General features: G+C 25.6%; 1 protein-coding gene across 1 annotated transcript; it reads left to right on the forward strand.

Annotated features, from left to right (window-relative positions):
* Positions 1-7,212: 7,212 nt before the first annotated feature.
* LOC114179846 (histone deacetylase 6) lies at positions 7,213-10,442 on the forward strand. Its single transcript, XM_028066325.1, has 6 exons — positions 7,213-8,014; positions 8,538-8,978; positions 9,069-9,211; positions 9,664-9,754; positions 9,830-9,951; positions 10,181-10,442. Exons 1-6 carry the CDS (start codon positions 7,445-7,447, stop codon positions 10,239-10,241), a joined length of 1,428 nt encoding a protein of 475 aa, XP_027922126.1. The 5' UTR covers positions 7,213-7,444; the 3' UTR covers positions 10,242-10,442.
* Positions 10,443-10,812: the final 370 nt, after the last annotated feature.

A 10,812-nucleotide genomic window follows, 5' to 3' on the forward strand; every position in this document is an offset into this window, starting at 1 on the left:
ATTTAAAAACTTTAAGAGAAGAACTCAATATGATGATTAAAATTTCTCAAAATCAAAATTGAAGAACACAATTAGAGATTAAAAAAAGGATCAATAAGATAATAGTTAGTTTAAAAAATAAAGTGTAAAAATAAATAATTCAATAAATAAATGAAAATGACAAGTTTAAAAAAGTTAACAAAGGTAAGAAAATAGAATTTAAGAAAAAGAATTTAATAACTTTAAGATAAGAATTCAATATCATGATTAAAATGTTACAAAACAAGATTTAAGAACGTAATTAGAGATTTAAAAAAAGGATTAAGAAGTTGATAACAACTTTAAAAAAGAATTCAAAAATATTAAGAAAGTAAAATTCAGTAAAAGAACAATAAGTAAAGAAAATATAAAAATAAATAATTCAAGAAGTTATTTAAATGACGAGTTTAAAAAAGTTAAGAAAAGTAAGAAAACAGAATTCAAGAAAAACAATTTAAAAACTTTAAAAGAATAATTCAATATAATGATTAAAATTTTATAAAACAAAATTCAAGAATATAATTAGAGATTTAGAAAGGATTAAGAAGTTGATAACAACTTTAAAAAATAATTCAAAAATATTAAGAAAATAAAAATAAAAAGAGAAAGTCTAAAAATAAGTAATTCAGTAAATTAATGAAAATGAAGAGTTTAAAAAAAAGTAAGAAAATTTACAAAATGTAATTCATGAAAAAAATTTTCAGACTTTGAGAGATGAAGTTATTAAGGTTGTTAAAAATTAAAAAAAAACCAAGAATTTAGACATTCAAAAAGAATTGAAGAAGATGATAACAAAATTCAAGAAAGAAATAAAAAATTGGTAAAGAAATATTCAAGAAAAAATTAGCAAGAAAAAATTAATTAAAAATTCTTAAAGAAAAATTTTGAAAACTTGAAATTCAAGAAAACAAGATTAAAACAGAAAATATTCAAAAGGGTAAGATTCAAGAACAAGAAAAAATTTAATGAATAAAATATTCAAGTAGGACAAGAAATAAAATGTAAAAAAAAATCAAGAAAATAATTAAAAATAAATAAAGAATAAAAATAAATAATTCAAGAAGTTAAAGAAAATAAAAAGTTCAAAAGAAATTAAAAAAATTGGGGAAATAAAATTAAAGAAAAATAATTTAAAATCTTTAAGAGAATAATATAATAAGATTATTAAAAATTCAAACAACAAAATAGAAGAAGATAATTAGAGTTTCAAAAACAATTTATGAAGTTGATAAAAAATTTAAAAAATTATTCAAAAAATTGATAAAATAAAATTCAATAAAATAATAAAAAATCAAAAAACAATGAAAATAAACAATTCAAGGAGATAATGAAACAAAAGAGTTATAAAGAAATTAAGTAAATTGAGAAAATAAAATTCAAGAAAAAGAATTTAAGAACTTGAAGAGAATAACTCAATACGATAATTAAAATTTCACAAAACAAAATACAAGAAGATAATTAGAATTTCAAAAACAATTTATGAAGTTGATAAAAAGTTTAAAAAATTATTCAAATAAATTGAGAAAATAAAATTCAATAAAAGAATAAAAAACAATAAAACAATGAAAATAAACAATTCAAGGAGTTGATGAAAAAAATGAGTTATAAAGAAATTGAGAAAATTGAGAGATTAAAAAAATCAAGAAATTGATAACAACTTTAAAAAAGAATTAAAAAAATTAATAAAATAAAATTCAAGAAAAGAACAATAAGTAAAGAAAGTGTAAAAGCAAATAATTCAAGAAGTTTATGAAAATGACAAGTTTAAAAAAATTAAAAAAATTGAAAAAACAGAATTCAATAAAAAGAATTTAAAAATTTTAAGAGAATAACTTAATATGATGATTGAAATTTCTCAAAATAAAAATTGAATAACAAAATTAGAGATTAAAAAAGGATGATGAAGATAATAACAACTTTAAAATATAATTCAAGAAAATAACAATAAATATAAAAAGTGTAAAAATAAATAATTCAAGAAGTTAAATAAAATCATGAGTTAAAAAAATTAAGAAAATTCACAAAATTGAATTCAAGAAAAATAATTTAAAAACTTTGAAAGATGAAGTTATTAAGATTATTAAAAAAAAAACAAGAATTTAGACATTCAAAAAGAATTGAAGAAGATGATAACAAAATTCAAGAAAGAAATAAAATATTGGTAAAAAAAATATTCAAGAAAAAATTAACAAGACAATTAATTAAAAATTCTTAAAGAATTTTTTTGAAAACATTAAATTCAAGAAAACAAGATTAAAACAAAAAATATTCAAAAGGATAAGATTCAAGAACAAGAAAAAATTTAATGAATAAAATATTCAAGAAGGACAAGAAAAAATGTAAAAAAAATTTAAGAAAAGAATTATAAATAAATAAAGAATAAAAATAAATAATCCAAGAAGTTAAAGAAAATAAAGAGTTAAAAAGAAATTAAAAAATTGAGAAAATAAAATTAAAGAAAACTAATTTAAAGTCTTTAAGAGAATAATTGAATAAGATTATTAAAAATTCAAAAAGATAATTAGAGTTTCAAAAACAATTTATGAAGTTGATAAAAATTTTAAAAAATTATTCAAAAAATTGATAAAATAAAATTCAATAAAAGAATAAAAAACCAAAAAGCAAGAAAATAAACAATTCAAGGAGTTAATGAAAAAATGAGTTATAAAGAAATTAAGAAAATTGAGAAAATAGAATTTAAGAAAAAGAATTTAAAAAGTTGAAGAGAATAACTCAATACGATAATTAAAATTTCACAAAACAAAATACAAGAAGATAATTAGAGTTTCAAAAATAATATATGAAGTTGATACAAAATTTAAAAAATTATTCAAAAAAATTGAGAAAATAAAATTCAATAAAACAATAAAAATAAACCATTCAAGGAGTTAATGAAAAAAAATGAGTAATAAAGAAATAAGAAACTTGAGAGATTAAAAAAAATCAAGAAGTTGATAACAACTTTAAAAAAAATTAAAAAATAATAAAATAAAATTGAAGAAAAGAACAATAAGTAAAGAAAGTATAAAAATAAATAATTCAAAAAATTTATGAAAATGACGAGTTTAAAAAAATTAAAAAAACTGAGAAAATAGAATCTAATAAAAAAAATTAAAAATTTTAAAAAAATAACTTAATATGATGATTAAAATTTCTCAAAATAAAAATTGAATAAAAAATTTAGAGATTAAAAAAAGGATGATGAAGGTAATAACAACTTTAGAAAATAATTCAAAAAAATAAAGAAAATGAAATTCAAGAGAAGAATAATAAATAAAAAAGTGTAAAAATAAATAATTTAAAAAGTTAATTAAAATGATGAGTTGAAAAAATTATGAAAATTCACAAAATTGAATTCAAGAAAAATAATTTAAAAACTTTGAGATGAAGTTATTAAGGTTATTAAAAATTTAATAAAAAAACAAGAATTTAGACATTCAAAAAGAATTGAAGAAGATGATAACAAAATTCAAGAAAGAAATAAAAGATTGGTAAAGAAATATTCAAGAAAAAAATTAAGAAGAACCAATTAATTAAGAATTCTTAAAGAAAAATTTTGAAAACTTGAAATTCAAGAAAACAATATTAAAAAAGGAAATATTCAAAAGGATAAGATTCAAGGAAAAAGAAAAAGTTCAATGAATAAAATATTCAAGAAGGACAAGAAAAAAATTTTAAACAAAATTCAAGAAAAGAATTATAAATAAATAGAGAATAAAAATAAATAATCCAAGAAGTTAAAGAAAATAAAGAGTTAAAAAGAAATTAAGAAAATTGAGAAAATAAAATTAAAGAAAATTAATTTAAAGACTTTTAGAGAATAATTGAATAACTTGAATTATTTTTAAAAAAATAAGGACCAAATTGAGACAAAAAAAAACTTGACGACCAAATTGATATTACGTGACAAATAGGAAGATCAAAAGAGTAATTTAACATTGTTTTTTCATATTTCATTTAAAAATTATTTTTTAATTATTTATTAAGAGTGTAATCATCCAAACGTCTTGATTGAATTGTAACTTATTTACTTGGTCTTTACCATAAAACAATTGATGTCACATGCAACAATTTTTCGCTCAACAATTGTCATACTAGGAATTTCACTCTTAGATTGTGACTTAACCCACTTGTCTAACCTTTCTCACTCTTGGATTGTTATTTAATCCACCAGTCTGACCTCTGTCACGAGACAATTATGCAACTTGTAACAAGTTATATTTTATAAACCATTTTAAATATTCATTTTACACTTTTATGATGAATAATTATAACTTAACATAATTTTCTTTCTTTTTTTTCTATTTTATTAATTTTATCAACATTTTTATTAATTATTAATCATTCATTTAATATTTAAATAAAAATTATGATAGATTTTTTTATTATTTATTTAATCTATTGTTCTTAATTATGTTTTACATAAGGAAAGAGAAAAAAAAATTATGTCCAAATTCAGTCTCTAAAATGTGAATTCCGGTCTGTTTGTTTTTGCAATTTTTTAAAAGGTCTGATTTATAGAAAAAAAAATTCATGAAAAATAACATGAATTATTAAAATGGAATCTATGATTTTGCTCAAGAATGCGTCTATAGTTATGATGTTCTAGGTACCATTAATAAAGAAAAATTTTGTTGGGAAATAATAAATGATAATAAAATAAAGTTAAATAATTCATGCCATATTGATTTCTTCTACACTAAAATGCCAAAATTTAATTGTCTATATGTTTTTATTCTAATTAAATCGCCAATGTATAGTTCAAATCATTTTAATTAGAGAAAACCCTTTGAGAGTGTCGGTATGTAAAAATCTCCAAACATACAATTCATCAAAGGTGCTCCATCAAATTCATAATTTTTCTCATTCACAACATCTACAAGTCAAATTCTCAATTTTTACAAAATCACATAACTAACAAGCACAATTAATCATCGTTTCAGCATAAGGTACTCAAATTCACATTATCATACATACTACTACAAAAATACTAAATTCCCTTACCTTGGTTCAAACTCCTATAACTCTTAAACTCTCCCTCCACAACTTACTCGTATTAAAGACTCTATCTAAAAAACAAGCAATCAGATCAATGATCTGAATCTACCACTATGGTTATACACATGCAGAAAATCCAAATTCAAGAAATTGAGCCATATGCAGCTCACAAAACTCACAAGCACATAATGAAACATATTGTGCTCTAGAAAAGGATAGATTGCAGTCCATGAATCTTTATCAGATGGATTGGCAATGTTCTCTTTTTCTCTGTCTGAGCTCAAAAGTAGTCTCTGATCGAAAAATATATAAAAAAAAACGAGTAAACTTAGAGAAATGTAAAAAAAATGTAAAGAAAATTTCTAAAGAGATAAACAAATTTTATATAATGAACTCTATAATTAAAAACCTATTTACCGTTTAGTTTTATATTAATTCAATATTCTACTATCATTTAATAAAAGTTTGACGACCTAACAACCAAATCTTTTAATTATCACAATATTCAAAACTTAATTCTAAATTATATTAATTTAGTATTAATATAACTAAGAAAATATAATAATATTTTCTATCATTAATTGTCATGACATTTAAATGTTTATTACGTAAAAATGTAATTTATTATTTTAATATTCAATTATGCCAACATAATTTTTTAACAACCTTATTATTTGACGTTATAATTTCTTTTTAAAATTTCATTACAAAAATTATTTTTTAATTATTTATTAAAGAATTAAATATATGTTTATCTTTAACTTTTAGTAAAAGTTAAAATTATTTCATTTTTTGAAATTTTGATAATTTAGTCTTTCAATTTAATCATTTTAAGCGATGATTGAAAAAAAGAAAAAATTTCTAAAATGATAAAAAAGTTTTATATAATAAACTCTATAATTAAAAATTTATTTACCCTTTAGCTTTATATTAATATAATATTCTACTGTCATTTAATCAAAGTTTGACGCCCTAAGAACCAAACCTCAAGTTATCATAATATTGTGTACTCAAAACTTAATTTTAAACTATATTATTTTAGTATTAATATAACTAAGAAATATAATAATATTTTTTATGATTAATTTCCATGACATGTAAATGTTTATTAAGTAAAAATATAATTTATTATTTTAATATTCAATTATCTATGCCAACATAAATTTCGAACAACCTTTTTTCTTTGACGTTATAATTTTTTTTTTCAAATTTCATTAAAAAAATTATTTTTAATCATTTTTTTTATTTTTCACTTCCCATAAAAATTAAAATTAATTCATCTTTAAAATTTTGACAAATTTAGTCTTCTAACTTTATAAATAGGTCATTTTAAGCAATTTTTTTCATAAAATTTGGGTAAAATAATTAAATTTATATATTTTAAAAAATTGATGACTAAATTGGTCCAAAATTTTAAAGAGAAACTAATTACATCTTTGCTTAAAATTAAAAAATAAAACCAAATTTAACCGTTTATTAAACAATCAAACTATAATAATATGTTTAAAAAAAGTTATACTTTATAAACCATTTTAAATATTCATTTTACACTTTTATCATGAATAATTATAACTTAACACAATTTTCTTTCCTTGTTTTTTCTATTGTATTAATTTTATCGCAATTTTTATTAATTATTCATTAATCATTTAATACTTAAATGAAAAATTATGATAGACTTTCTATTATTTATTTAATTTCCTGTTCTTAATTATGTTTCACATAAGGAAAAAGAAAACAATTATGTCAAAATTCAGTCTCCAAAATGTGAATTCCGGTCTAATTGTTTTCTTTTCAATTTTTAAAAAGGCTGATTTATAGAAAAAAATTCATAAAAAACAACATGAATTATGAAAAAGGAATCTCTGATTTTGCTCAAGAATGCGTCTATAGTAATGCTGTTCTAGTTACCATTAAAAAAGAAAACTTTTGTTGGGAAATAATAAATGATAATAAAATAAAGTTAAATAGTTCATAGTGGTCTTATATTTCAACTAGCTTTATCTTTTAACTTTTGTAATTAAAAATAAAATACGTTTGTTGTTGTGTATATTTCAATCCTTAGGAGTTAAATATATATATATATATATATATATATATATATATATATATATATATATATATTAAAAAAAAAGAATTAAACCTAAAAATGTGTATAGGAAAGGAAACAGGGGATGGTGTGGAAAGGCGAGAAAGGAAACGTCCTGAATAATAAATTGAATGAATGGATGCATCAAAGAAAGTCTGGTAGCAAATAAATAACCCTTCCCCTCTTCCCCTCTTCCCCTCCCACTACAAATACATACACATTCAATAACTAAAACAGAGCAAAGAGGGTTTGGGTATTGGATCTCTTAGGGTACTCTACAAATTACAATACTAATTTATTATTATTCAGAGGGAAAAACAGAAATCTGCATCGCATCGAATGGGAATGATGGAAGAGGAGAGTAGCAACAGCAACATAGAAGGTGGAGCTTCGCTGCCATCGTCAGGTTCAGACGCCAAGAAGCGAAGAGTTACGTACTTTTACGAACCAACTATCGGCGATTACTACTACGGCCAGGGCCACCCAATGAAGCCGCACCGCATCCGCATGGCGCACAACCTTATCGTCCACTACTCCCTCCACCGCCGCATGGAGATTAACCGCCCTTTCCCAGCATCACCCAACGACATTCGCCGCTTTCACTCAGATGACTACGTCCACTTCCTCTCTTCCGTCTCTCCCGAGACCCTCGCCGACACCACCTTCTCGCGTCAACTCAAGCGCTTCAACGTCGGCGAGGACTGCCCTGTCTTCGATGGCCTCTTCGACTTCTGTCAGGCTTCCGCTGGCGGCTCCATCGGCGCCGCCGTCAAACTCAACCGCGGCGACGCCGACATCGCCATCAATTGGGCCGGCGGTCTCCACCACGCTAAGAAATCCGAAGCCTCTGGATTCTGTTACGTCAACGACATTGTTCTCGGTATCCTCGAGCTTCTTAAAGTTCACAGGGTAATTCCCTCTTTTTTCCTATTGCCTCTACCTAACTTTTTCTGCCTTTGTTTTTGTGGGAATGTTTGCTCATTTCAGTAGTTTATACAATTTTAGTGTGTGTGCTTTGACACTCCCCGAACATGTTTCTGTTTTTGATTTCACATAGTTCGAATCGTGTAAAATTTGACTCCATTCCCATTCCAATCAAACAGTAGTCACTATTTTCATTGTGTTTTTGATTCCGCAGCTACCATGACAATTCAGTACCAGCAGTGCTTAGTAAAAGAAATCAGATGGAGTAATTTATTGTTGAGCTGTATTCTCATGATTTTTTTTGGACATGTGAAGAATTAAGATTGGATTGTTTTTCTTGTTTCACAATTTTGTAGTTTTTCAATGTAAATCAAATTTATGTTTGTTCTTGTGCAGAAACTCTATTGCTTGTGATATGAGTTGTTGATTGAGTTTCTTGTTTATATCCACATGCTTTCTTCCTTTGCTGAATTTACTTTCTCGTTGTCTGTTTTATGATACTTGGCAGCGAGTTCTGTATGTTGACATTGATGTTCACCATGGTGATGGGGTCGAGGAGGCCTTTTACACCACTGATAGAGTGATGACAGTCTCTTTTCACAAGTTTGGTGACTTTTTCCCTGGCACAGGGCATATCAAAGACATTGGGGTGGGCTCGGGAAAGAACTATGCTGTCAATGTCCCATTAAACGACGGAATGGATGATGAGAATTTTCGTGGTCTGTTTCGAACTGTCATTCATAAAGTCATGGAGGTTTATCAACCTGAGGCAGTTGTTCTTCAATGTGGAGCTGATTCATTGTCTGGTGACAGGTTGGGTTGCTTCAACTTGTCTGTCAAAGGTCACGCAGATTGCCTTCGATTCCTTAGATCTTTCAATGTTCCTTTAATGGTTTTGGGTGGTGGTGGATATACAATTCGGAATGTTGCCCGCTGTTGGTGTTATGAGGTCCGTTTCTTTCTCTTTTTAGGCCAGATCATAATGTGACTTGGACTGCTTTAATTTACTTATTGATTACTTGTTTTTTCTTTGTTTTAGACAGCAGTGGCAGTAGGAGTGGAGCCTGACAATAAGTTGCCTTATAATGAATATTATGAATATTTTGGTCCAGATTATACTCTCTATGTCGATCCAAGCAACATGGAGAACCTAAACACACCCAAGGATATGGAAAAAATAAGGTGTTTTTTATACTGATAATTTCATCTTGGTTGAATTGAAGTTGATATTTCTCATTTCTCATTTCAAATTTTATTTCTTTTAATTATGGGGAAAAATAATGGTCATAAATTGTTAAGAATGTAACTTTAATGCATTGAATTTAATCCATGTCATATCGCATCATTTCTATAAGAGATTATGTTTTCAGTAACTTACAATTAGTTGCGTAGACAAGCTATACCTTATACCTGAATTTTTATTTTCATATTGGTTGTGAAGATACAATATTTTGATAGGGTTTTAGGGTTTTATGGAATTTGTGCCTCTTTGTGTGGCAGAAGACAGTAGGCCCAGGACCGAACCTTAGTCAGAATTTACACTTCCCTTTTCTCTCGTATAAAATATTCAGAGATTTCCTAACATTTCCTGGATTAAGCACTGACTGACATGTTTTTTTTCCATTAAATTCAAGGATCACACTGCTAGAACAGATTTCCCGACTTCCCCATGCTCCCAGTGTACCTTTTCAGACAACACCACCTACCTTAGAAATTCCAGAAGAGGTCAGTACTTAATAACTGTTAACAGTTTTTGTCTCTCTGCCATTCTCTTGTTGTTTGATTTTATTTTATATTCAGGCGGAAGAAGACATGGATAGAAGACCAAAACTTCGCAAATGGGATGGTGAAGATTATGATTCTGACCCTGATGAAGGTGAAAAAGCTAATTCCAAGTTCTCAAGTGTCACTGCCCATATGAGGTAACAATCATTGGTTGAAGCTGAATGCAAATCCATTTAGTTTACAAGTCCCCCTTTCAGTTGATAATTTCTGGTTGTCTTTGAAAACCGTTACCTTTCTGACCCGGTGTAGCCTAATAAATATTCTAGAGTCGGCCTCAATGGAAGTTTTGTCTAGATTGAATGGAGCTCAGTATATTATGCTATTACACGAGTTAAGAAATGAATTTAATACTCTCTTTTTTTGCAGGGATATTGCAGATGACATGGAAGAAGAGAAGCCAGGAGTGCATTCATCGTCTTGTTGTTGATAGAACAGAGCAAGTTCTTGCACAGCATATTTTATTGTAATCTTTATGGGGGAGATCACATGACTAAATAGTACACAAACAACTCGTGAAAATGCAAATATAATCAACACATTGTGCAAATGTAACATAGTGTAAAACATTGTGTTGGTCTCCAACTTAAACTATTTTTTGTTCATTCACGTCATTTCTTTTATTTTGGCATCTGGCTCATACTTATTTCGTTCCAGTCTCCCATAATAGTATATTTAATTGATTTTGATCATTGCCATTTGTGGACATTTTCCTTTGTTCACATGGAGACATCATTTTGGATGCATGCAAAAGTTATCGCTTCAATTTTGACTATTGTATCGTTTGATGGGAATATTAAAGAAAGTGAGAAAGATACCATAATGTTGTGTTCTTGTTATTACTTTTCTTTTTGAAAAGATTTTAGGTATAATCTATGTAAATGGAAGAATTAAAAGATGAAGATTGAGCACCCTTCAATAAGCAAAACAATAAAAAATATTAGCTGAGGTTCGAAGTATTCTTTCCACTCCAAAATAATAGTAGTTATCAGTTTTTTGTT

Source organism: Vigna unguiculata, chromosome 3 (assembly GCF_004118075.2).
Source record: "Vigna unguiculata cultivar IT97K-499-35 chromosome 3, ASM411807v1, whole genome shotgun sequence".
Lineage (NCBI taxonomy): Eukaryota > Viridiplantae > Streptophyta > Magnoliopsida > Fabales > Fabaceae > Vigna > Vigna unguiculata.